This window comes from Gopherus flavomarginatus, chromosome 4 (genome assembly GCF_025201925.1).
Source record: "Gopherus flavomarginatus isolate rGopFla2 chromosome 4, rGopFla2.mat.asm, whole genome shotgun sequence".
Classification (NCBI taxonomy): Eukaryota; Metazoa; Chordata; order Testudines; family Testudinidae; genus Gopherus; species Gopherus flavomarginatus.
The window spans coordinates 89,525,521-89,553,433 of NC_066620.1; the positions used below are offsets into that span (position 1 = coordinate 89,525,521).

Genomic DNA, 27,913 nt, shown 5'->3' on the forward strand with positions numbered 1-27,913 from the left:
TGTTGGGAATCATTAAGAAAGGGATAGATAATAAGACAGAAAATATATATTGCCTCTATCTAAATCCATGGTACGCCCACATCTTGAATACTGCACACAGATGTGGTCACCTCATCTCAAAAAATATATACTTTAGTGGGATGAGATAGGTGAGATAATATCTTTTATTGGACTAACTTCTGGTATTAATAAAATAAAACACAAATAAAAGGTATTACCTCACCCATCTTGTCTCTCTAATATCACTGCTCTACAGCCAAAATGCTTCTGAAATAAATGTAGTCCAACTTTACTAATTCTGGGTCACTGAGAACGAAAATGGTGCTTAAAATTGTTGATTGGCTCTAGTTTTCAAGATATGCTATTGGGTCAGTATATACGACCCTTGACTTGGGAATGGCGGAGGATAAGTGAGTTATAAAGGGAAGGGATCTCAATTTAAACCAGAAATGACTAAAATACATCTTTGACTGGATCTATGAATAAATCTATGACTGGGTTTGGACAGTATTGCTTTTTAGGCAAAACAATGAATGATGCAATCTGAAGCTGGTATTGCATCATACATGATATGAATTGCATCATGTTATTCCTAGAAGTCATGAATGATGCAATCATAACGAAGCTTACATCACTCTGCTGAACAAATTGCCGTATATCAGCTCTAGAAATCATACAGTGTCGTGCTCTCTTATTTGTCAGTGTTTGATTTTGCAAAGGGACACATTTCTGTTTAGCCAAAGTGAGCAGAGATGCCTCGTACTTGTGTGAACAGTGCAGATAACTTCTGCTATGTTTGTGGTGAAGTGACTTTTGCATCACAAAAACGCAGTATAACCTCTATGGTTAAGAAAGCCTCTCACTTTTATTTTGGCTGCAAAATTGGAGCTCAGGACAAGAGGTGGGCCCCACACATATGCTGCAACACTTGTGCAACAAATCTTCACCAGTGGTTGAACAGGAAAAGGAAATCTATGCCTTTTGCAGTGCCAATGATTTGGAGAGAGCCAACAGATCATTCCAGCAATTGTTACTTCTGCATGGTGCCTCCAGTTGGGAAAGGTGTGTCAAAGAAGAAAAAGTGGACTGTGCATTATCCAAACATTCCATCAGCTATATGCCCAGTACCCCACGGAGAAGGACTGCCGGTTCCTGATGCACCAGAATCATTCTCACTTGAGTCAGACGAGGAAGAGGAAGAGGATGAAACTTCTGGTCCTGAACCATCAATGTCAAAGGACCCACATTTTCTCCCATCCTCCTCCTCTGAACCACACCTCATAACACAAGGTGAATGGAATGACCTTGCCAGGGATTTTGAACTACCCAACAGTAAGGCAGAGCTGTTGGGCTCCAGACTACAGCAGTGGAATCTCCTGGCAGGCTCTCAGGGCAAATGGAGCCCATCAATGCTTGCAGATTATTGCTGGACAGTGACAAGAGATGCTCCATTTAATGAATATAAGAGACAAGCCAAGAAGCGCCGAGTAGACACGAATAGGACTAAACTATGTACATAATAGTTTTTTGCCTTTTGTTTCATAATACATTTTATTTATATAACCCTTTTGCTGATTTTTAAAGTTTTACATAAACAGGACAGTGAAATATTATCATGTAAAGCAACCATAAACACATGAAAAGACCTAGGCTTACAATTTATGATTAAAACTCTACTATCTACACAAAATACAGACATAAAATGTAAAAAGTTAAATATCTTAGAAACAGTAGCCAATCAGTTGTTTTAATTGTCATATTTGAATTCAGCACATCAAAATACATAATAAATATCACATTTTATCTCTGAAGCAGACAACTTCTCAAAAATTGTAGACCAGTGTATCCTGAGGCTGACATGGCTACAACAATATCGCATACAACTGCTTTAGTGAGTCAGTTACAGTAACTCTTAACAGCCACAGATAGCCGAAGAGCCAGAAGTGAGGGAGAGGGTAGGGGGAAAATTCTTGGGAGGCTGGAAAGAAGGTATGGAAGGTCAATAGCAGCTCTGAAATCCAGAGACGTCAAAGGTCAATATCCAAGCTGAAATGGGGAAAGACTTGGGAAGCTGAATAAAAGGTTGTGGCAGCCCTAGATGGAAGTGATGTGAAAAGAGTGCTAGGCGGAGGAAAGCTAACAGAGGATGTGGGTCAATTTATACACAGCTCACCCATTGTTTGTTAGTTTCTTTATCAATGGTCTTATGTGAGGGTCAGTTTATATGTCAGTGTGTGTGTATGTGGTAGCCACTCACATTACATGATGCTGCACTTAAAAATAAGTTTTAGCTGTTATGTGGCTGTGTGATGTGGTTCATTACCTACAGCAGTCCTCAAACACTGACACATATCGGATTTATTAGAAGAGTGCACAAGGCAGTAGGTAACATATTGTCTATGGTTAAAGCACTTTGCTCACTTTCAGTGACTGACCTTGCCGTATACACTTTGACTTTTCGGTGACTATGTTGCCTGTGTAGCCTATAGGAGGGTCAGGAAACCAAACGTTCCGGTAACTTGTTAGCTACTAAAACAAAACAGTTTTACAAATGTGACTGGTGGTGAGAGTGGGGAACCAGGAGACAGAACCTAGAAGGCTTATTCCTAACTCTGTGAGGCAGGTCACCTAACCTCTCCGTGACTCAGTTTCTCCAATTGTTAGATGTGGCTGTTTGAGGACTAATCAGCTAATCTTTCTAAATGTTTTCAGATCTTTGGATAAGTACAGGATATTATTATTAATTATTATTGTGCTATTTAATAATAGAAAGAATAGATCAAAGGTATTGGTAGTGAAACTGTTGAAATTACAGATGACCTGCACTTTAGAACAACATTTGAGGCCTACTGAGCAGGTTTGTGACACCAGCCTTATCATTTTTCATGTCTTTCCTTAGGTCCATTCCACTGCATTTAATGGACTTTCAAAACACAACAAAATTGCCCTTAAAATCCTTGTACATCTGTCCAGTCGAGCGTCTCTAGGATCAAATTCAATGCAAAGATAAAAAAGTGCCCATGTACCACTCTGTCTTTGGAGTGAGATGTAGAGAATCGGGGCAGCTGCAGTACTGCGGCTGTGCCTCTGGAGTGTTTTAAGTGTTCACATAGCCTGAATGACAGAGAAGTTGTTCTCTGCCGGAGAGCTTGCGCACTGATGTAATTAATCCACCCCAAAGCACGGTGGTAGCTCTGTCAGTGGAACTAGCTCTCCCACCAACATAGCACTGTCCACACTGGTGCTTAGGTTGGTGTAACTTATCTTGCTCAGTGGGTGGCTAATTCACACCAACGTATACCACCGTAAGTGGCAGTGTGACACTAGAATGTTTGCTGGCTGTTTAGTGTATGGGGGTGTGTGACAAACTGGGAAATAGCTGTATTTATTATTATTATTTTTTACAAATATGAGGCATGCCTCTGTATGTTTGTTTATGGTGCATTACTGGCTATGGAGTTAGGTCAAAATGGGTTGTTCAAGGAACCAAGCCGGAAAGGCAACATCAAATGCCTCTCCTAAATAAAGGAGCAAAGAGTCCTGTGGCACCTTATAGACTAACAGATGTATTGGAGCATGAGCTTTCGTGGATGAATACCCACTTCATCGGATGCATGTAGTGGAAATTTCCAGGGGCAGGTATATATATGCAAGCAAGAAGCAGGCTAGAGATAATGAGGTTAGTTCAATCAGGGAGGATGAGGCCCTCTTCTAGCAGTTGAGGTGTGAAAACCAAGGGAGGAGAAACTGCTAGTAGTTGTAGTTGGCTAGCCATTCACAGTTTTTGTTTAATCCTGAGCTGATGGATAAATAAGGAGCATCCCAACAAGTGCTCCAACATGATGGCCAAGTTAACAGCCATGAAGAGACGTCTCCTCAGGCCCCAACCTGGCTGACAGAACTGTTTTGCCAAGGCTGAGAAGAAAGAGATCAAAGGAAACACTGAAACATTAGAGGACCCTGGGCTTAGAAGAGGGTGAGGATTGAGTCAATGACCAGAGACTGCCCAGGAAGTGACAGCAAGAGTTGACAGGCTGGCATGGGGACATGCAGAGCATGCTGCAAGCATGACAGTCTGTTTCGTCCAGCGAGAGATGCGAGTTAGCTGGGTTGAGCAGAACCTACAAAACTGGCAAAGAAAGAGTAAGGTGTAGGTAAGACACAGGCACACAGGCCTGTTATTGTTTTGTCTTTTGCTCCCCATGCTTTGCATCTTTGGTGAATGAATAATGCTTTGTTCCAAAGAAGCTGCTTTTGAGTGGCTTTAAACACCTCGCTGGTCACAGTCTCCAGAGTGAAAGGATTTACAAAGGCCAAACAGTTGCATTAATATGGTTGCAAAATAGGGGAGCTAGGCACACTCAGAGAAGCAATTCCAGGTGGTTGCACCACTAGGCTCCACTCAAAGGTGCAGGAAGCCAGGCCTGGCACCTGCTGGGTGCACTGAGGAGGGACTAAAGGAGTCCAAAGTGCAGTTTGCCCTATACCAGGGACAGAGGGACTGTAGGACTGGGGATTCTCTAGTTTACATAGAACCAGCTCAGCTCCCACAGTCATCTCCAGCTCTGGGCTAGGTATAAGTAACCATGTTATTACACAACTATATGAGTCAGGCTGCATCCTTTTTTTTATTCAGAGACCACATGTAACAACCCACAATGGGAGAGAAGCAGAGTGAAAAAAAAGTGTTCTGCAAGATTTCCTGTTCCATGATGCATCTGCACTTGGCCTATATTTGTGACCCATTTTGCTTTCAGGGTTGTTACTTACTGTCCAAAGCTATGTACCTTTGGCTCAAATACTCATTGCATCTTGCTCCTAGGGGAGAAGTGGGGAATGATCTGTGCTGGATAACGAGCCAACACTCTGTTGGGTGACAAGAAAGGGTGGAGTGTGATACCTTCTCTCCTTATTCCCCCCAATGTAGCTTGCCTTATAAATATCACGCAGCCCTGAATCTGAATCAAGCACCATTCTAATCTTCATAATCTCAGCACAACCATCCTACACAGGCACAGTGAGGGGAGGGAGAGGAGACAAAGGGGCCATTCCCTCTCCAGTGCACTTATGAAAGAGGCATCTGTAATTTAGCAGTTTGTGCAGCCAAAGTCCAAAGGTAGTGGGAGCTGGTTAGTGCTGCCTTTGACGTCAAACAGTCTGAGGGGGCATCTCCATGGTTCTACCCCTACTAACCAAATGCTAGCCTTAGAAGGCAGGGCTGGGGTTGGGTTGGAGAACAAGCTACACCTGTACAGTAATTGCTGCAGGAAACCAGGTGACTCTTGAACTCTAGGCAACTGTGCCTTAGGCTATGTCTATACTGCTAATGGGAGGTGTGAAGCTAGCATACTAAAACTAGTGTAGCTGCAGCGACCCAGGCTAGTTACCACGGTCCAAGCTTGCTTGGTACTATGGGACATACTCAGGTGATGAGCCTGGGTTGCGGCAGCTTCACCTCTACCTTCAGCAAACGAGCTTGTGAAAGCCTAAAAATAGCAGCATAGAGATACGCACAGACACACTAGCTATCTGCACTGCTGGGGCCTGGAACATGCTGTGTCCCTTTGTGCCCCATTAGCCCTCACAGCCACAACTGGGTTACAGCATTTATAGCAACCAACCGACAAGAGGTGGAAAGGGCCTAAATAGACATTGCATGGCGCTGCCAGTGCAGGATTGTTCTTTGTGTTTAGTGCTTTGTCCAGGCAACGGTCACATTTCTCAAAGGTGGCTTTCGGCACTTCCCTTGCAAGCCTATTCCACAGCCAAATATAAACCCCACTTCCTGGGCATTTTTCAGCCTACATTTGTGCTTCTAAAAAGTACATCTCATTATTCCTAGTTATTCCTACTGCCTTAAGTAATTATCCATCCCTGCTGCTAACAGTGGGCTCAGGCTGTTGTTTCCCCCTAGTCTCACTTCACTCATAAATCAATCCCTTCCTCCATCCTCCTGCTCATATTTGCAGTTTTTCTCTAAATTCCCTGTGATTTGTCACTAACTGATTTTCCATTAATAACATCACACATAGAAGTGAACACAGTATTTATGTGCTCCTGTACAAGAGCAGCATAAACGAGTTTTCTGCCCTGATATGCCTCTGTGTATACTAGACTTTGTTATGTTGTTGTATTAAAGTTCTGTATAACTTGCTGGCTCATAACACCCATAGCTTTGTCAGTTTCACTACTTTCCAAATGTCTCCCTCATGAATATGTAGTTTGGATTTTTCCCAGTTATACCGTATTAATTTGCATTTTTCCAAGGTGTGTTTGCATGTTAGTTTCTGACTGTGTTTCTAATTACTCTATGTTCCCTTGTATTTATTTCTGTGATCTCAAGGGTGTTTGTAACTCCTCTGAATTTCATACCACCTGTAAATTTCTGTAATTTCTTTTAGATCATTAAAAATTAAATAAGACTGGAGCTGGCATATCTGCAGTGCCTTAGACTCCCTCAACTTGATACTTTGGCCTTTAACACAAACTTTGGTTACTGATTTTCAGTTCAGGTGCTTATTTTAATGGAGTGTAGGATTCTGAGACACTATCTGATGTCTTACTAAAACACTAAATATATTTGATAAACTAATTATACAATCAGATGTTTCTGGCAAGATTTGTTCTTTATAAACTCATGTGATTTATTCCTTGCAGAAATAATTGTCATTATCCTCTAGAAGTTTCATGATTTTTTTCATCCTTTCATATTTGCCCTATTTTACAAGGAGACAAAATTTCAATTTATGAAATAGTAGGTGCGAGAATCACTTTCTCTTTTGAAGATCAGTACTTTGATTCTGACATTGTACCAATTTACCTAAGACTTTTCTAACTCACTACCATTCGGATCATACCACTTCCCTTCTTATCTTTAACTGCACACTCTCTGGTGCAGCCTGTTTGCATAGATATATGTTTTCCCAAATATTTCCTCACTTGTTCTTTACCACAGTGTTTTGAAAGTGCTTGTCTGTGGCTCATTAAGCAAAATAAAGGCAGTTTTGTCTCAGGACTGTAGCCAGAAAGTAATTTTATACTATTTAAGTTGTGACCTCTCCCTAAAGAACTGATCCTGCAGTCCTTATTCAAACAAACTCCCATGAATTTCAGGAAATTTTGCCTGAAACAGGATAGTAAGACTGGCCCTGAGAGACTCCAAACCTATTCTCAGCTATTTCTAGGATTAATTTCAAATATTACTTTAGCATTACTGATATTTAGCTGTAAACAGACCTCAGACAACACTCACCCATGACAAAATCCAGCTTCAGACCAACATGCTATCCCATCTCGCACTCTACAGCTCCCCAGACATCTTCCCCCTGCAAAACAAGCCGCCTTCACTGAGTGCTTGTCCATATGTCTAGCGAACTTGGGGTTAGATATGCACCTGGAATTGGAGAATTCTTCCTAGCAGAGTCTGGCTGGACTGCACATGTTCCCCTGCTCTCCTCATGATACACACAGAGGGTATAAAAGTAGCTGCCAGATCACCGCCATTTCAGTTCCTTCCTACCCAGTGTGGGCTGAGAAGGAGCCCGAGATGTTCACTGTGCCTCCACAGCCTTACCTGTAAATAGTGAGAAATAGTTTATAATTTAATTTGGTATATTTTGGGGTGCAGTGCTCAACCCCTTTCCCTAATGCTATTCTCTGGGGGCAGGGAGCATATGCCAAAAAGAGCCCCAGCTTCAAGAGCTGAATGGACTGCCAGAAGCCCTTTCTGGTAACCAACGCTTCTTTGCATTGCCTTCAGGGCTGGCTTTAGGAAGTGCTGGGCCCAATTCGAACAGTTTTGACTGGGCCCTGGCAGGGAAGAAAAAAAAAAAACCACGTAAAAAAAGCATGTGGGGCTTATACTTACTGGGCGGTGCTCCGAGTCTTCGGTGGCACTTTGGCAGTCCTTCACTCGCTCCAGATCTTCGGTGGCACTGAAGGACCTGCCACCAAAGTGCCACTGAAGACCCAGAACAAGTGAAGGACCCACCGCCGAAGAGCTGCCGAAGACCCGGAGCGCTGCCAGGTGAGTAAAAATTAAAAAGGCACCACTAGCCAGGGAAGGGATTCTCACTGGGCTCGAGGCCCTCTTAGGCACGGGGCCCGATTCAGGGGAATTGGTGGAACTGACCTAAAGCCAGTCCTGACTGCCTTGGGGAAGCCCATATACCTTCCAGGTGCAGTAAGTTGTTTCACTGGAGAACAAGGCAGCTGACAGAGTTCCACCTCAACATGTTTCTCACGGATAAGTCCTTGAGGGTGGATACAGACTCTGGCTAGGGAGACTCCCCTGTACGTCCACGTAAAAAAGATAGGAGTGTCCCCTTGGAACACAGCTTTGGCTGCTTCCATGGCCTCCATGTTCCCTCCATTAGTTCTGAGAGACCCGGGTGAGCAGAGCCAGGGTAGAGCAGAGGAAGGGAGACACAGGAACGCCACAAGGACAAGAAGGAAAGTTCCCCATCTATGTTTTCCAAGAAGAAGCAGAATTTCCTATCCCATTCCCAGTCAAGTGAGACATTGTGCTCTGGCGGTATGAAGGATCGACCCAGGGAATCAACTATGGGCAAAGCCCTGATGCCCACCAGTACCGAGAGAATCATTTCAGCACTTCAAGCAGTGTCTTCATAGGCAGGATAGTCCTGAATTCAATAGTGGTGCAGGGCTCTGAGCAACCACCATCTTGGGGAAAACACTGCTTCCGAATCACCTAAAGTGCACTACCCATAGAAACAAGCACTCATGGGAGGAATTGTTATTCACCTTGCAGTGCTTTGAGATGTGTTGTCCCTATGTCAGTGCACTGTGTCCCCTATCTCCCCCAATACCCAGCTGCATCATATCGCATCTGAAGTGGTGGTGGTCTGGCAGCCCTCTGTATATCTTGGTGCAGAGCACGAGAAGAGCAGAGGCAGATGCATAGTCCAAATGGACACGGCTAGGAAGAATTCTCTGGTTCTGGATACGTGGAGCGCATGTGCAATCTGAAGTGCACTAGACCAAAGGATAACACATTCCTCAAAGCACTCCAGGTACAATAAGGTGAGTAATCTTTCCTTGCAGAATACCCTGAAGCTCAATTGTATTAATGCAATTGCCCACCAAGAGATACAATATTGAAATGTCAAATTGTGATGGGAGTGTTTTTCTACTTACAAGAGTGAAGACTCTGAGGCAATTCTTACATGTGCTGCTCTTACAGGGGAACTGTGCGGATGACCTGATTTTACTACCAATATCCGTTGTGGTTATCTGATTGTTTTTCAGCTGTTCAGTAGTTTCATTGCTTTGCTTGAATTTTTCTACTAATACAATTTTAAAAAACCCTTTACTGGTTATTTTTAAATATACAGACATATGATTAGATGCTGAACAGCCACCACCCAACAATGGTCTAATGTCAAGATTGTCAAAGATCAGAGGCTAGATAGGTTTCTAAATGTTTTCTTAAGACACCTGCCTGATTTTTATCAGTGCTGAGCATCTAACAGTTCCCTCTAAAGTCAAATTAGGCTGCTATTTTGAAAATGATCCTAATCTGTAGGTAAAATTACAGCTACTGCATGCACATATCATGCATGTAAATGATTAATTGAACCACAACTGGCCATTTCTGCATGCAATCAAGGTAACTAAATGAAGCATGCATGCATACACAACTAGGTACACAGATCAAATCTAGTCTTTTTGGTAACTATCCTGCAGAGAGTGTTTTCTTTCCATGCTTCTCTTCACAGGTTGTATAATGTATGCTCCTTTAATAAAAAGTGAAAAAATAGGGACCAACTTTCACTAGTTTTTAATAAAACAGCTCCTCTCCCATCACAGCATCCTCTTATTCACCTACTTATGTCTGCTGTGACCTATATGGCATTTCAAAACAACTCTACCATGAGACAGTGTAGTCTTTCAGAAGTAAAAAGAGAACTCCTCTCCTCTTTCCATACTTAAAAGCTTTGTGTCATTTTTCTGACCACCTTTCCAATGTGAGGATCCATATCCAACTCAATGCCCAGACACAGGGCAAAACAGCTTGAAGTGAAATTTTTTATAAAGCTTCTGAGATCAAAGGCCGCATTCATGCCACTTTTTTGTTCACTTAGTTGTACAATTTATTTGCCTGTATCTCTCATCTCTTTGAAACGTATTTAAAATAAAATATTTGAAAAAAGCTCTAAGTGCAGGAAGCTTAAAGTTGTGGCTGGTTTTAATATATTGTAAATATCAAAGAAAGTGATAGAAAGTATTGCACATATTCATAAAACTTACAGATCTAAAATTCCTCACTTTCATTTAAAATCTCAGTTGTTCTATGGCTTTTAGTATCTCAGTGCTTAAGTCAATAGTGATAATAAAATGTCAGAGAGCGGTTTAAAAAATATATGGAGAATTCAATGCTTTCCTTGGAATTCATTTGTTGAATTGAGAAACTGGCACTTTAAATGTTCACCAAATTGTGCCATACTCTCAGACGATCTGATGTTGGGTTATGCATTGAGCCTCAGTCGGCAGGTCCCTTTTTTTGGAGAGGCAGTCATGGTGGTGATTCCCAACATTTTGCATGTTGGACTATTGCCTTATAGTGAATTTTGCCCCTGGCTGGATGTTAACTGAGCTCGAGCTGAAGTCAAGTGAAGCTGCATCTTAAGAAAGAAACACTTTTGTTTGCAGCTTCAAACTGCCTACAAAAGAAAATGTCAAAACCAAAAAGGCACATGAAGACACTTACATAATCTATGGCTGGGATGTCTGACTCAGGTAGCTACTGAAATCAATGGGGAATGCTTACAGATGATGCAGAATGCTTACAGGTGATGCAGAAAGCTGATGTTTAAGCTAGTTTTCACCTTTTGCTGAACAGAAATGCTTTTAATAAAATAACCAGAGATACTTCCTAAAATGCTCATTCCATTCCCCAAGGTGAAAAGTATTTAGTCAGAGCCAGTTAAGTATTTTAAACTATCTTCTGCCTATTTACCTCCAAAACAGTTTAAACAGGATTTAAAGGTTCTCTTCAGTGCTTAGTTTCACTATTTAAGTGCATTTATGTTTATGGAGGTTTCACAGGGTCAATCTTCAAAAGCACAAAGCTGAGAGTGGGTTTAGTATAGCTAGAAAAAAGTCACTTTTGAGAAAGTGCTCAATCAGTTTCTACATGTATGGCTGGGCTGTGGTTTCCCACTTTTCATTTAAACAATTTAGACACACAAACCATGATTTGATGTTGGGAAGCAGGGACAGTCTTGTTGAAACAGAATTGCAACTGTTTGGCACATCTCTCTACGTGCTACATGTTGGTTTTTGTTCATTAATTCTCAACTTTGACAAGTCATATTTGTTTAATAACATTCTGTCTGGAAGTGCATAATTCAGTGGGCTTTTTTTGTTTTGTTCTTAAGAATCATATATTCAACTATATTCAACCAGTGCACAATTTGGGCTGATGTTTGTAAATTATGTTTTAATAAAAGCAAACAAACTCTGGTGACCTCCTTCCAGTCCCAATTTTTTTTAAAGTTTTGCAGATGAAGACATCTCAAAACATACAATCCAGCCGCCCTGTAACTTATTGTGCAGCTCAAACTATTACTGTATATGCAATTCAGTAAGCGCATGTCTACACTACAAAATTAGGTTGATTTGATAGAAGTCGATCTTTAGCAACCAATTTTATACAGTTGATCATGCGTGTCCCGACTAAGCGCATTAGGTCGGCAGAGTGAGTCCTCAATACTGTGGCTAGCATCAACTCATGGAGTGGTGCACTGTGGGTAACTATCCCACAGTCCCCGCTGCCCATTGGAATTCCGGGTTAAGCTCCCAATGCCTGATGAAGCAAAAACATTGTTGTGGGTGGTTTTGGGTACATGTCATTCATCTACTCTCCCTCCCTCCTTAAAAGCAATGGGAAACCATTTTGCACCTTTTTTCCTGGGTTATCCGTGCAGATGCCATAGGACGGCAAGCATGGAGCCCACTCAGCTCAGTGCTGCTTTTGTGAGCATTGTAAACACCTTGCACATTATACTGCAGTATGTGCAGAGCCGAGGTAGGAGCCACCAGCATAAGGAAGATTGTGAGGAGGACATGGACACAGACATTCCTGAAAGCAGGGGATGTGGCAATTGGGACATCATGGCAGCAGTGAGGCAGGTTGATACAGTGGAACATCGATTCTGGGCCTGGCAAACAGGCACAGACTGGTAGAACCACATAGTGTTGCGGGTATGGGATGATTCCCAGTGGCTGCAAAACTTTCGCATGTGTAAGGCTACTTTTATGGAACTTTGTGAGTTGCTTTCCCCTGCCCTGAAGCACAGGAATACTAAGATGAGACCTACCCTGACAGTTGAGAAGCAAGTGGTGATAGCCCTGTGGAAGCTTGCAACCTCTAACGGCTACCGATCAGTCAGGAATCAATTCGGAGTGAGCAAATCTACCATGGGAACTGCTGTGATCCAATTAGCCAAGGCAATCAATAATGTTCTGCTAACAAGGGTTGTGACTCTTGGAAATGTGCAAGTCATATTGGATAGCTTTGCTGCAATGGGGTTCCCTAACTGGGGGGTGATAGACGGAATGCATATACCTATCTTGGCACAGGACCACCTTGCCAAACACTAGATAAACTGCAAGGGGTACTTCCCAATGGTGTTGCAAGTGGATCACAAGGGCCATTTCACCAACATCAAAGTGGGAGGGTCAGGAAAGGTGCATCGCGCTTGCAACTTTTGGAACTCTGGGCTGTTTGAAAAGCTGTAAGAAGGGACTTTCTTCCCAGACCAGAAAATTATCATTGGGGATATTGGAATGCTAATAGTTATTCTTGGGGACCCAGCCTACCCCTTGCTCCCATGGCTCATGAAGCCATACACAGGCAGCCTGGAAAGCAGTAAGGAGCAGTTCAGCCATAGGCTGAGCAAATGCAGAATGGTGGTAGAATGTGCCTTTGAATGTTTAAAACAGGGGTCAGCAACGTTTCAGAAGTGGTGTGCCGAGTCTTCATTTATTCACTCTAATTTAAGGTTTTGCATGCCGGTAATACATTTTAACGTTTTTTAGAAGGTCTCTCTCTACAAGTCTATATATTATGTAACTAAACTAGTGTTGTATTGTAAAATAAACAAGGCTTTCAAAATGTTTAAGAAGCTTCATTTAAAATTAAATTAAAATATTGATCTTATGCCGCCGGCCCGCTCAGCCCACTGCTGGTCTAGGGTTCTGTTCATCTAGGCCGGCAGTGGACTGAATGGGGCCTGCGGCTGGGACCCCAGCTGGGAAGGCTCTGGCAGCCAGAACCCCAGATTGGCAGCGGGCTGTGCAGGGCTAGCAGCCAGGACCCCAGACTGGCAGAGTGGGTCAGCCCACTGCCGCTCAGGGGTTCCATCCGCCGGCTCCTGCCAGCCAGGATCCCGGCTGCCGGACCCCCTCAGCCTGCTGCCAGTCTGGGGTCCCGGCCCTGCCCACATACAATGGGTACCTACCTTCTCTCTGGTTCTGGCCCATTCTCTTCCTCTCTCTGCACTGAGCTGAGGGTGGGAGTGGACCGAGCACAGGGGTGGGGGTGAAGGGTTTGGCCAGGAGCTAGAATGAGGGTGGCAGCTCAGGGTTGGGGTGTGGGGGCACTTACCTGGGCAGCTCCCATTTGGTGTGAGGGGTGCAGGTGGAAATGTGAGTGGGAGTGCAGGAGCTCCCGTTTGGTGCTCAGGGTGGGGGTGGGGATGGGGATATGCGAGGTGCAAGAGTCAGGGCTGGGGTCATGCGGGGGGGGGGTGAAGGAGTCAGCAGAGGGCTGGGTGGTACAGAGCTTAGGGCAGGGACCTGGGGGTGCGTGGGAGGGCAGGGCTCAGGGCAGAGGACTGGGTGACTGCCCCCCCAGAACCCCCAACCCCCCTCGCTCCTTGTCCCAACTACTCCCTCCTGGGACCCCACTCTCTATCTAAGCCTCCCTGCCCCTTGTCCCCTGACGGCCCCGACCCTTATCCACACCCCCGCACCCAAACAGAACCCTCTAGACTTTCATGCCTATCCAACCGCTCCCCGCCCCCTGACAGGACCCCCAGAACTCTGGACCCATACAACAACCCCCTGCTCGCCCAACCCCTCTCCACACCCCTACCTCCTGACAGCCCCCTCGAACTCCCAACCCCCCCAGCTCCTAGTCCCTTGACCATCCCCTCCAGAGACCCCTCCTAACTGCCTCCCCAGGACCCTCCTTGCTCCCTGTCCCAACCCCTATCCATCCCCTACCCCTTAACAGACCCCAGGGACTCCCATGCCCCATCCAACTCCCCCCCCCAACTCTCTGACTGCCCCCTCCAAAGACCCCGCCCCTAACCACCCCCCAGGATCCTACCCCCCCCATCCAACCCACCGTGCTCCCTGTCCCTTGACTGCCCCCACCGCTTATCCAACCCCCCCGCCCGCCGGCCCCAGACCCCTTCCTATGAGGTTCCCCGCTGATCTGGAGCCCTACCGCCACGTGTGCAGCGCTGTGAGGAGAGGGGAGGGGCGGGGTGTGGCTCCAGATGAGTGGGGAGCGTCTTTCCCTCCCCATGGAGCCAAATGCTGCCCTGCAGGAGCGCACAACCCCAGCCCCCCGAGTGCTGTACACGGCGCCATGGCTCATGGGGAAGGGGCCGACGGCGTGCTGCACTCGGCCCGGGGCTCCAGCCCTGGAGCGCAGACCCTGCAGCTTGCCACGTCAGCAGGATTTTTAATGGTACACCGGGGTCCTGGTGGGCCCCAGCATGCCGTTAAAAATTGGCTCGCGTGCCATAGGTTGCCGACCCCTGGTTTAAAAGGTTGCTGGCGCTGTTTGCTGAGGTTAGACCTCACCGAAAGCACTATTCCCATTGTTATTGCTGCTTATTGTGTGCTCCAGAATATCTGTGAGAGTAAGGGGGAGACGTTTATGGCGGAGTGGGAGGTTGAGAAAAATTGCCTGGTGGCCAACTTTGAAGAGCCAGACACCAGGGCAATTAGAAGAGCACACTGAGGTGCGCCACGCATCAGAGAGGTTTTGAAAAACAGTTTCATGATGATAGTATTTTTTCCCACATGATGCACGGTCAACCTGTAGAACTCTTTGGCCTTCACGACAGCCTCTGGCAAGACTATATCAGGGTTCAAGAAAGAACTAGGTAAGTTCATGGAGGATAGGTCCATCAATAGCTATTAGCCAGGAGGGACAGACATAGTGTCCCTAGCCTGTTTGCCAGAAGCTGGGAATGGGAGACAGGGGATGGATCACTTAAGAACGTAAGAATGGCCGTACTGGGTCAGACCAAAGGTCCATCTAGCCCAGTATCCTGTCTACCGACAGTGGCCAATGCCAGGTGGCCCAGAGGGAGTGAACCCAACCGGCAATGATCAAGTGATCTCTCTCCTGCCATCCATCTCCACCCTCTGACAAACAGAGGCTGGGGACACCATTCCTTACCCATCCTGGCTAATATCCATAAAGGGACTTAATCTCCATGAATTTATCCAGTTCTCTTTTAAATGCTGTTATAGTCCTAGCCTTCACACCTTCCTCAGGTAAGGAGTTCCACAAGTTGACTGTGCCCTGTGTGAAGAACTTCCTTTTATTTGTTTTAAACCTGCTGCCCATTAATTTCATTTGGTGGCCACTAGTTCTTGTATTATGGGAACAAATAAATAGTTTTTTCCTTATTTACTTTCTCTACATCACTCATGATTTTATATACCTCTATCATATCCTCCCTTAGTCTCTTTTCCAAGCTGAAAAATCCTAGCCTCTTTAATCTCTCCTCATATGGGACCCGTTCCAAACCCCTAATCATTTTAGTTACACTTCCCTGAACCTTTTCTAATGCCAGTATATCTTTTTTGAGATGAGGAGACCGCAACTGTATGCAGTATTCAAGATGTGGGCGTACCATGGATTTATACAAGGGCAATAAGATACTCAGTCTTATTTTCTATCCCCTTTTTAATGATTCCTAACATACTGTTTGTTTTTTCGACTGCTGCTGCACACTGCTTGGACATCTTCAGAGAACTATCCACAAAGATGCCAAGATCTTTTTCCTGATTCGTTGTAGCTAAATTAGCCCCCATCATACTGTATGTATAGTTGGGTTATTTTTTTCCAGTGTGCATTACTTTACATTTATCCACATTAAATTTCATTTGCCATTTTGTTGCCCAATCACTTAGTTTTGTGAGATCTTTTTGAAGTTCTTCACAGTCCACTTTGGTCTTAACTATCTTGAGCAGTTTAGTATCATCTGCAAACTTTGCCACCTCACTTTTTACCCCTTTCTCCAGATCATTTATGAATAAGTTGAACAGGATTGGTCCTAGGACTGACCCTTGAGGGACACCACTTGTTACCCCTCTTCATTCTGAGAATTTACCATTTATTTCTACCCTTTGTTCCCTGATAATTACCTGTTTTGTTCATTCCCTCTGGAGCACCTGGCATTGGCCACTGTTGAAAGACAGGATGCTGGGCTAGATGGACCTTTGGTCTGACACAGTATGGCCGTTCTTATGTTCTAAGTGCCTCCTGTGGAAGTTCTAGTGGAAGAAAACACCCTCAGACGTGCTGCTGCTTTCTTTTTTCCATGTCCTCCTTTACAGGTAGTAATTCTAAAATGTGGAGATCTTGTGCATAAAGAATCTCAACCTCAACAGTGAATGCTACAAGGTCTTTGTTACTTCAAGGCTGTGGCACATACATTCTGGGATGGTCTGAGCCTGGGGAAAATCTCTCTTCTGTGCTCAATGTAAGATGTTGACACCATGGCTCATGTTCTGTTGCTTTATGCTGGCTATTTGGGGGATGCACATAAATAAAAGTCACTTTTCACCTCTGCCTCAGATAATCTACCTACTGTGCAAGTATAACCTTCCAATACAACCAGCCCCACATCTGCTAGCTCAGTGTGTAAGAGCCTAAGTCAGACTCAAATCAAAGTAAAGCAGCTCTATAAGCTGTATCTAGCCTCTGTTTGTTAGAGGATGGAGATGGATGGCAGGAGAGAGATCACTTGATCATTGCCTGTTATGTTCACTCCCTATGGGGCACCTGGCATTGGCCACTGTCGGTAGACAGGATACTGGGCTAGATGGACCTTTGGTCAGACCCAGTATGGCCATTCTTATATGGTCTCACATGCTATTGTTATTGAAATGCTAGTAGCTTGCCTGAAATAAAATTACAAAACCTACAAAAAGATGATTAATATATCTTTATATTCACTGACATGTATCTTTTCCAATGTATTTTTCTAACAATGCTCAAAAAATACACATTTTGACGGCTTGTTTCAGTATTACAAATGTCCATGACCTATATAATACAGCAGCGCCAAGCATGACAGTATAGTTAAGAAACTGTCAATGTTTCCATTACTGACTGTTTTTCAAGAGTTGATAATGGAAATACAAAAATGTGCTCCTGGCTATAACTTAGTGGGTTCAATATCTTAGGCCCGGTATTTATTTTTAAATATTTGGGTTTAAATCTGTTCATTAGTCATTAGATTCTGATACACAGAGAAGTTTAATTGTTTCATACTTTTTTGGTGCTCTGTTTTTAAAACGAATATGGATTTTAAACAATGAAAGTGAGTCAATACAAATTAAGATCTTCCCCAGTAACATGAACTCCACAAACCATTAAACAGCTCTTCTCAGAAATTTTGTTATTCTGTATTATGATCTGTGGATCATAAGGGAATCTCACATTTTTATTGGGATTTTAACAGCTGTTAACATTAATGAAATAATCACACAAAAAAAGTAGTTTAGAGTAACGTTAATGGTCTGACAAATACATTAAAACAAGAAAGTTCAGAGTTGACAGATACTTCAGCCAAGATTTTCAAGAGGTGCCTACTGATTTTAGCTGCCTCAGTTTGGGCTGTTCAACTGGAGACACTTTAAAGGGGCCTGATTTTCAGAAAATGCTAAAAATCAGGCCCCTTACAGATCTCTAAAGTTGGGCTCCCAAAAATCACTAGTCACTTCTGAAAAATCTTGACTCCTTAAAGTAGGCATGGAGTGACTAGGTACTGAGGCAGATTTATTAGATATTATGTAAATTTCAAATAGAGTGCTGAAGATTTTAGTAAGTTGAAGAAGTAACTCTAAGTTTTCTTGCTTACCTTAGCTAAAAAATCAGACTGTTACCATAACAGTGTAAATTTCTTATAAAGCCATACATCTGTATAGAAGTTCTGCAGCTTTGCTGATTTCTTCAGTTATGTTCTCCTATAGACTGATGGTTTTGTGTATCCATCGCCAGCAATGGAAATCCAGCTGGAAAAATTCAACTCCTTGTGTGAAAGGTTTTGCTGAACCAGATGGAGAACAACAATTCCAATATTAGACTCAAGCTGGAATGAACTATTTCATTCAGTTCTTGCTATGATTTTATAAGAGCTCTCTACATCTCCAGTCTTTCTGAAACACAAGGCACAAATAGGGAACAGACTTTCCAGCAAAGAATGATTGTCTGAAAATAGCAGTCCACAAGAGTCCTCAATCCAACACTTGAAACACCTCTGCTGTTCAGTTCTATGCCACATCCTCTATGTAATCTGCAGCATCAACATCACTTAACTGAGAAATGGTAAGATCTTGTGTGAGGTCTTCAAGCTAGAAAACAAAATCAATCAGACAAGATATATATATTTATTTATATTTCAAAATCTGTTAAACTATGCAGTCCTGCAAAAAGCATCTTGCTAGCTTACAGCTCTGCCCTGAAAGGTATCAATTCCAACATATGAGATACTGTGTGCATTCAACTGCCCATTAAGTCAATGAGAAGTACCTTATAGAATTGGGCTCCTAATGCCACTACTTTATTTTTCCAACCAAATAAAGAACAATTGGTTCAAATAAGAAAAAAAATATTTTAAATCAAGTAGATTTGGAGTCACTTGCCCTGTTGACAATTTTAAAAATGCACTGAAAATTTCTGGAAGGCGATCTAGGCAATAGGCTGTTAGCACACTGTCAGCAAAGAACAATTCAGCTGGTAACAGTACCTACCTATTAACTGTAATATCTCAGAGTTCAACAGAATCCCAGCAAAAATACTTTAAAGTGTTCTCATTTAGAAAGGGCATATATTCTAACAATGCAGACAGAAGTATGGAAATTTGATAGCCAGTGCTGAATAATGAAAATATGAGCACAACTAAGGCAATTAATAAAAACTCTTGCATATGCTACAAGATTACAAAAAAATCTCTCCAACTGTTAGTTACTGCAGAGTTAGTCCAAATTACTATTATTTATTTATTTACTTTAAAAGAGTCAGTACAGAATCTAACCCTAACAGTAAGTGAATGGTTATAAATAGAAGGCAGTTTTAATGAATGGCATGACTATATCCACTTGTGCCCAAAGTGTTTATTACGTGATGACAGTTGTCCAGAAAGGACAGCCAAACATCTAACTACAATATCTAATAAAAGATTAAAAGCAAGCCCACACAATAAAAGTCATACTTTATCACTGGCATTCAAGTCTTCTATTTCCACAGAAATTTCTTCTATTTCTTCACCAATACTGATGTCACTTTTTTCTGAGCGATGACTGGTACTAATGACAGAAAAAAGAACAAAAAGGTGAAAATAATTAGATTTTCTTTTTCTGCTGTACAAGAATTCCCACCACACTCACACACCTCTATAGGAAAAAGAGTCTTTAGGTTAGATAGCTCAATTTTTAAAGAAAAGATATTTAAATGATAAAAAATATTTGAGAATACACCTGTAACTAAATTAAGCTGTGAGAAATAAGCTGTGCCATGTAAATTGTAGGATCAGGGCCTTAAATATTATTGCTCAATTGTCTTCTCTTCATGCTACTGAGTTTTCTAGATGCAAGATTCAATTTGGACTCTTATATAGACAGTTAGCTAAAAATATTAATTAAAATGTATAAAAAGTAAATGATAAAACTGCATTGTTGAGAAGAGCATATTTTTCTTTAATAAAAAAACCCTAACGCTTGTCAGCATCCTAAAGACACTCCTGCCTACAGAAAGTATAAAAAAAGATTTATATTCACAGATGTATAGCAGACAGATGGCAGCATTGTCAAATTGATCACGATAAAACTGAACCTACTTCTGGTTCAATGTAACTAGAAAACTGAATGATGTTTACTATCCATTAAATATCACATTGTAGCAATAGAAGTATTTTTCCCTCTTACCTGTTGAAATCATCAACATACTCATCTTCATCACCAGTTCCTACATAATGAAAAAAAGTATTTTACTGAACAAAACAGATTCCCTCTGTAGGAAATACAAAGAGATCAAAATTATATTTTTGTGTCAGAACAGAGTATATAAATCCAGCTGTAGGTAGCAGGAAGAGTAGATCCTCTCAAAATTTGTATAGATTAGAAAGAGAACTCAAGTCTGATGTTAGCTAATTGCAACCTAATCTCTTTTCCTAATTTAGACAAACTCTAAATCAAGCACAGCATTTCAATGAATTGGACATGGCTTTCAGCTCTGTAGCCAAATCATCAGTAGTTCTATTTTGTTGTATAACTTGATACTTCTTAAATTAGTATATCATCATGACGCAAAGGAAAAATAGGAAGAATAGTAAGAGACCAATATGGTTCCATCAGGGCTCTTTCATGACTTTAAAATCAAAAAGGAATCCTACAAAAAGTGGACAAATTGTTATGGAGGAGTATAAAAGAATAGCACAAGCATGAAGGGACAAAAATCAGAAAGGCTAAGGCACAAAATGAGTTGCAATTTGCAGGGGACATCAAAAGCAATAAGAAGTTCTTTAATAAATACATTAGGAACAAGGAAAAAAAAGATGAAGGGAAATATAAGTCCTCTGTCTAGTAGGGAAGGAGAACTAATAACTGCTGACATCAAGAAGGCTGGAGGTACTTAATGCACCTTTTGCTTCAGTCTTCACCAAAAACGTTAAATGGTGACAAGATTCTCAACACAATTAATATTAATAACTAGGGCTGTCGATAAATCACAGTTAACTCATGCGATTAACTAAAAAAATGAATCACGAATAATCGTAGTTTTAATTGCACTGTTAAACAATAGAATCCCAATTGAAATTTTATTTAATTTTTTTGGATGTTTGTTTTTCTACATTTTCAAATATATTGATTTCAATTACAACACAGAATACGAAGTGTACAGTGCTCACTTTATATTATTATTTTTTATTACAAATGAAATAATATTTTTCAATTCACCTCATACAGGTACTGTAGTGCAATCTCTTCATCATGAAAGTGCAACTTACAAATGTAGATTTTTTTTGGTAACATAACTCAGCCAACCGCTAAGATTAACAAGTTTGTTTACATTTATGGGAGATAATGCTGCCGCTTCTTATTTACAATGTCACCTGAAAGTGAGAACAGATGGTCGCATGGCACTTTTGTAGCTGGCATTGGTATCTATGTGCCAGAAATGCTAAACATTCATATGCTCCTTCATGTTTCGGCCACCATTCCATTGGACATGCTTCCATACTGAGGATGCTCATTAAAAAGGTAATGCGTTAATTAAATTTATGACTAAACTCCTTGGGGGAGAATTGTATATCTGCTCTTTGTTTTACCCACATTCTGCCATATATTTTATTTTATAGCAGTCTTGGATGATGACCAGCACGTGTTGTTCATTTTAAAAACACTTTCACTGCAGATTTGACAAAATGCAAACAAGGTATAAATGTGAGATTTTTAAGGATAGATACAGCACTCGACCCCCAATTTAAGAATCTGAAGTGCCTTCCAAAATTGGAGAGTGACGAGGTGTGGAGCATGCTTTCAGAAGTCTTAAAAGAGCAACACTCCGATGCGGAAACTACAGAACCTGAACCACCAAAAACGAAAATCAATCTTCTGCTGGTGGCATTTGACTCAGATAATTAAAATGAACATGTGTTGGTTCACAATGCTTTGGATTGTTATCAAGCAGAACCTGTCATCAGCATGGACACATATCCCCTGGAAGGGTGATTGAAGAATGAAGGGACATATGAATCTTTAGCATAACTGGCACATAAATATCTTCCGACGCCAGCTATGACAATGCCATGTGAATGCCTGTTCTCACTTTCAGGTGACATTGTAAACAAGATGCAGGCAGCATCATCTCCTGAAAACGTAAACAAACTTTTTGAGCGATTGACTGAACAATAAGTAGGACTGAGTGGACTTGTAGGCACTAAAGTTTTACATTGTTTTGTTTTTGAAAGTACTTTTTTTGTACATAATTTTACATTTGTAAGTTCAGCTTTCATGATAAAGAAACTTCTCTACAGTACTTGCAATGGGGGAATTGAAAAATACTATTTTTTTTGTTTTTACAATACATATATTTGTAATAAAAATAAATATAAAGTGAGCACTATCCATTTTTATTCTGTGCTATAATTAAAATCAATATATTTGAAAATGTGGAAAACACCCAAAAATATTTAAATAAATGGTATTCTATTATTGTTTAACAGCATGATTAATAGCCCCATTAATCAGAATCATTTTTTTAACTCGCTTGACAACCCTATTAATAACAAGGGGAAGGAATGTACGACAAAATAAGGAAAAAAAAGATTAAAGATTTAGATGAGTTAAATGTATTCAAGTTGGCAGGGCCTGATGAAATTCATCTTTAGGATACTTAAAGAACTAAGTAAAGGAACCTCAGAACCACTAGCTAATTATCTTCACGCACTCATGGAACATGGGTGAGGTCCCAGAGGAGTGGAAAAGGGCAAACATAGAACCTATTTTTAAAAAGGGGAACAAAGATGACCCAGGGAATTATAGACCCGTCAGCCTAACTTCAATACCTGGAATGATACTGAAACAAATTAAACTATCAATTTATAAGCAGGTAGGAAATATTTTAGGGAAGTTCTATGGCTTGTGTTATACAGGAGAGCAAATTAGGTGATCACAATGGTCCCTTCTGGCCTTGGAATCTAGGGTTATAAGGAATAGCCAGCATACATTTGTCAAGAACAAATCATTCCAAACCAATGTAATTTCCTTCTTTGACAAGGTTACTGGCCTACTTGATAAGGGGAAAGCAGTAGATATGATATATCTTGATTTTATTAAACCTTCTGACAAGGTCACACCTGATATTCTCATAAGCAATGTAGGGAAATGTGATCTAGATTAAATTAATATACTGTGTACATGCACAACTGGCTGAAAGACCATACTCAAAAAGTAGTTATCAATGGTCTGCTGTCAAAGTGGGAGGGTGTATCTAATGGGGCTGCAGGAATCAGCTCTGGAGCTGGTACTATTCAACATTTTCATTAATGACTTGGATAACAGAGTGAAATGCATACACGTAACATTTCCAGAAGACACAAAGCTGGGAGGGGTAGCAAGCACCTTGGGGGGACGATTACAATTCAAAATGACCTTGACAAACAGAACTGGTCTGAATTAAACAAGAAGAAATTCAGTAAAGACAAGTGTAAAGTACTACACTTAGGCACGAAAAAATCAAATGCACAGAAATAACTACAAAATGGGAAATAACTATTTAGGTGATAGTGCTGCTGAAAAGGATAGGGAGTGGGGGAGTAGAGAGGATCACAAACTGAGTATGAGTCATTGTGATGCAGTTGAAAAATGGCTAATATTCTTGGGTGTATTAACAGGAATGTTATATGAAAGATACAGGAAGTAACTGTCCTGCTTTACTGAGCACTGGTGAGGTCTCAGCTGGAGTGCTGTATCCAATTATAGGTGCTACATTTTAAGAAAGATGTGGAAAAATTAGAGTCTAGAGGAAGGCAAATAAAATGATAAAATGTTTAGAAAAAACTTGACTTATGAGGAAAGGCTACAAAAATTAGGCATATTTAGGGGAAAAAAAGACTGAGGGAACAGCTGATGATAGTCTTCAAATAACTTAAGGGCTGTTATAAAGCAAACAGTGATCAATTGTTGTCTATGTCCATTGAAGGTAAGGTAAGAAATAATGGGCTTAATCTACAGCAAGAGAGGTTTAGGTTAGATATTAGGAAAAACTTTCTAACCATAACAGTAATTATGCTCAGGAACAGGCTTCTAGGGAGGCTGTGGAATCTGTGTCATTGAAGGTTTTGAAGAACAGGTTGGACAAACACCTGTCAGGGATAGTCTAGGTTTACCTCACTGCAGGGGGCTGGACATTTCTATGATTCTATGTTGATATTATAATTGGGAGAATTTCAAAGACACAAAAGGCAATTAGAGGTGCCTAAATCCCACTGAAAGCCAATGAGAGTTGCATGCCTAACTTCACTTGTGCCTTTGAAAATCTGCCCTAAAAGCCTATGCTACCATTCTAAATAAAGATCCTAAGTGAACACTAATTCTGAGATGCATTTCTATGCTGGATAAATTTACTCGTCTTATATATTTTGCCATAGAATTGAGAACAATGGTAACTGGATACTGTTGTCATCAATCATGACAATATAACACTAATAGCAATGTGGGGAAATGCTTCATAAAAGCTAGTATCATATTAACTTAAGCTGCTTTACAAGACATTTTATTTTTTCTTACAGTAGGCTTCCCTCTGGTGTTCTAGTCCAGTGCTTGTCAAACTATCTGATGTGGCAGGTCAGCAGTTTTTTCCCCCCCAATGTGCCAGGGACCGGTACCGTATTTCCGCCATATTATCATAGTTTTTGCATAGGGACGTACCACATCAGATCAGAAAAACTAACAAACATTCTTCATTGTATTAATTGGAATGGGAATGTCACATACATGCGGAGATGTTCCCATTTAAATATATTGAAGACTGACTGAAAGGCTGTGCATCTGGGCGGATAGTATAAAATGACTAGATCCAAGAAATTATTATTAGAACATTCATAATAATGTTAATTTATATCAGAAACAATATAATGAATAAAATAAAAATTGGCAGACATTTTTTATTTTGTTTATTTATCAATATTATAATATGTACTTCTGAAAACATAATATTATTTAATATTGTCGATGTTTATAGACTGATAATTATTCTTGGTGGAATTCCAGTGTGATTTTTAAATTATACTATTATTTCTCTCTTTCTTTCCTGGAAACTTGCCGTGGACCAGCAGCCAATGGCTCGTGGACCGGCAACGCTCCACGGACCACCACTTTGAGTAGCACTGTTCTAGTCAACAATACCTTACTGACAACTACAAAATTATCACCAAAATGTACGCATGGGGTGGCTTGAGTTTCTGTTGTATGTGTAAAATAATTCTGGTAGAAACATACAAATAATTCCTGCCAGTTAGGAATTTTGTATAAAGAATATCTTGCTTTTCTTACTCAAGCAAGACTCCCGCTGACGACAATGGAACTTTTATCAGAGTAAGACAGCAGTATATTTCAGTGTCTCATTTTCCTTGAGGAGCTGAAATGTAAGGCATATCAAAACTAGGATGTTTACGTTCCCTCATGCTCAGCGACTACTTGCCTAATTCAAGAGATCCAAATTTTGCATTCACCAAGCGTAGATCTTTCAAAACAGAGTTTCTATTTGCATCTGTAACCAAAAAAAAATTGAAATCAGAAATATGTTTGGTTATTGTTTGAAAAAAAGGGCATACTTAAATACATCCATCAACCAATTAAGTCTACTATATTTTTCTATAGGCTAATATTATATTCCAAATTTAAGAGCCAATCCTGAAAACACTTACAGACATATAATCATAGGACTGGAAGGGATCTCAAGATCAACTAAGTCTATCCCCCGTCTCTCTTGCCCTACTCAAGATACAAAAAGGATTTCAATACTATACTTACGGTCAGGTTCTTTTAGTGAAGGTGCTCCAGCAAGGGAGCTTAGCCCACTCCTTAGCGGGGGTGCATCAGAAAGAGATGCAAGGCTTCCTCCTCGTTTGTTGGACTCTGTTTTCCTAAAAAGGGAAACAATTTGTAAATAGATATGTGACTCTCTCTTCTACCACCCATTAAATATGTATGCACCTAGAAATAGTAACGTATGCAGCAAAAGATCAGGTGAAGGAACTATTCACTCTACAATCTAAAAAAGGCCAAAAAAACTTTCTACTGGAAGTTGGTGGTAAAAGTGTCAAGCAAGACATGCAAGAAGAAAGTTATTTTCTCACCTATCCATGGACTTCTGCCTGTCTTCTGTCACAAATAGATCTCCTGCATCTTCTTCAGTATCACTATTTTTATCAAGGGGCCTTTAGTTATCCCCACAAATACCATGTAGCCAAGAGGAAAAGATTGACGCATAAATAAATATATCAACTAGTTTCTGCTTTTAAATTATGATCAGTTTTGTTCAACAAAACTAGTAACAGTCACGTTGTAGAAAGCAAGCCCCCTTGAGATTGCAGCAAAATGGATTTTTTTCATAGCCACATGATAAACTGGTTTAGCTGCCATTACATTTAGGAATGGAATATAGATTAACACATTATTTACAAATAAAAGATGCAACAAGCACATTGAAAGTCTAAGTTTAATCTTCATCATTCCTAGAAAATATTTTCAGTGACCAAGTTGTGACTGGTTTCATGTAATGTATTTTACACTCACCTAATGAGATGATGTCTGAGCAGAATCTGATTTTGCATTAACTTTCTACGGTTTTGGTGAGTTTAATGTATATTTAAACAAGTTATATAAATTTATGATGATTCTACGTTATATGTACATACACATGAAGTATGATACAGTGTGGACGAAGATTACAAACTATTATTTTACTACATGTATAATAAATCACAAAATCTGTAGAACCTGGCTAATTAGCATTTTGCTAATTCATTTACCACAATTTGCACACACAAAGATGCCTTACTATGGAAATGCTATCAGTATCTGCATGCTACGTAAACCAAATTAAGATACACAAGTCTAAAAATGTATGTAATATTGATATGGAAAGAGATTGTTAGCATAATCCATGTAATTGACAAACCTTGTTTCTTTTCTGCCATGGAGATTTGTTCTTTACAAGGAAATTTAGTTTTGCTGAGTAACTAAGGCTTCTTTTTGTGAACTCTTATCTTTCAAGCATTTTCAGGTAGCAATTATGAATAAGTATTACCATGCAAGTCATTGGCCTTTGATGCATTTAACAACTGAGGACCATTTGAGTACTCATGTAACATTGTAGTAGTAAAATTCCTGAACACTGTTTTTATTGCATTTCCTTATGTTTATAAATATAGGCTAGTTGTATTGTTTGCTAACTATTGTACAAACCTATTTAAGTCCTTCTAATGTTGTTTCGTCTTTTGTTTTGAATTATTAGATTACAAACGCAGGTCTATGAACTGTAGAATTTACACTCATGATTGTTATATTTAGTTTTCAAGGACAGTAATTAACACAGATGCACTGGATGTGTTATTCTAACTTATGAATAAGGCTGCGATTTAGTCACAGAGGTCACAGAATCCATGACTTCCAAAGACCTCTGTGACTTTAGGCGCAGCGGGCGGCAGGGGGGATCCCCAGAGCTTGGAGCAGCCAGCAGAGGGGGATCCTGGAGCTCCCACAGCCTCTCCCACATCCCGCAGCTGCCCAGGCTACTCATTTTCTCATGGGTATTTTTAGTAACAGTCAAGGACAGGTCACGGACTTCCATGAATTTTTCATTATTGCCCAAGACCTGTCCATGACTTTTACTAAAAATATCATTGACAAAAACGTAGCCTTACTTATGAACCATGATATCAGTTAAAAGCCAAGGTAATCCGGCAAGACAAAAATGTAGGAAATTGCAACAATCCTGGGAATCTACCTGCTTTGAAAGGCACTATCACCATCTCAGATTCAATGATTGGAGGAACAAATTCTTTTGAAAGTTTCATTTTAATATTTTAAAGCTGCCAGTTTAAAGATCATGCACAATTATCAGATCCCT

The 27,913-nt window shown here is 40.9% G+C and overlaps 2 protein-coding genes across 7 annotated transcripts in view; both read right to left on the reverse strand.

The window, feature by feature from the left end:
* LOC127048973 (C-C chemokine receptor type 6-like) overlaps positions 1–27,913 on the reverse strand; it is a 120,335-nt gene that overhangs the window by 28,543 nt on the left and 63,879 nt on the right. The gene's annotated exons all lie outside the window — the stretch shown is intronic.
* CEP43 (centrosomal protein 43) overlaps positions 17,205–27,913 on the reverse strand; it is a 56,145-nt gene continuing 45,436 nt past the window's right edge. For 5 of the 6 annotated variants that reach the window (XM_050949142.1, XM_050949138.1, XM_050949137.1 and 2 more), the window contains 6 exons: positions 26,139–26,219; positions 25,813–25,925; positions 25,481–25,549; positions 20,203–20,242; positions 19,491–19,584; positions 17,205–18,630 (listed from right to left, as the gene is read on the reverse strand). In XM_050949142.1, coding sequence (XP_050805099.1) covers positions 18,550–18,630; positions 19,491–19,584; positions 20,203–20,242; positions 25,481–25,549; positions 25,813–25,925; positions 26,139–26,219 — 478 coding nt within the window. In that variant the 3' untranslated portion in view covers positions 17,205–18,549. The remainder of the gene's footprint in view (positions 18,631–19,490; positions 19,585–20,202; positions 20,243–25,480; positions 25,550–25,812; positions 25,926–26,138; positions 26,220–27,913) is intronic. The other variant, XM_050949140.1, reaches the window with a different exon arrangement.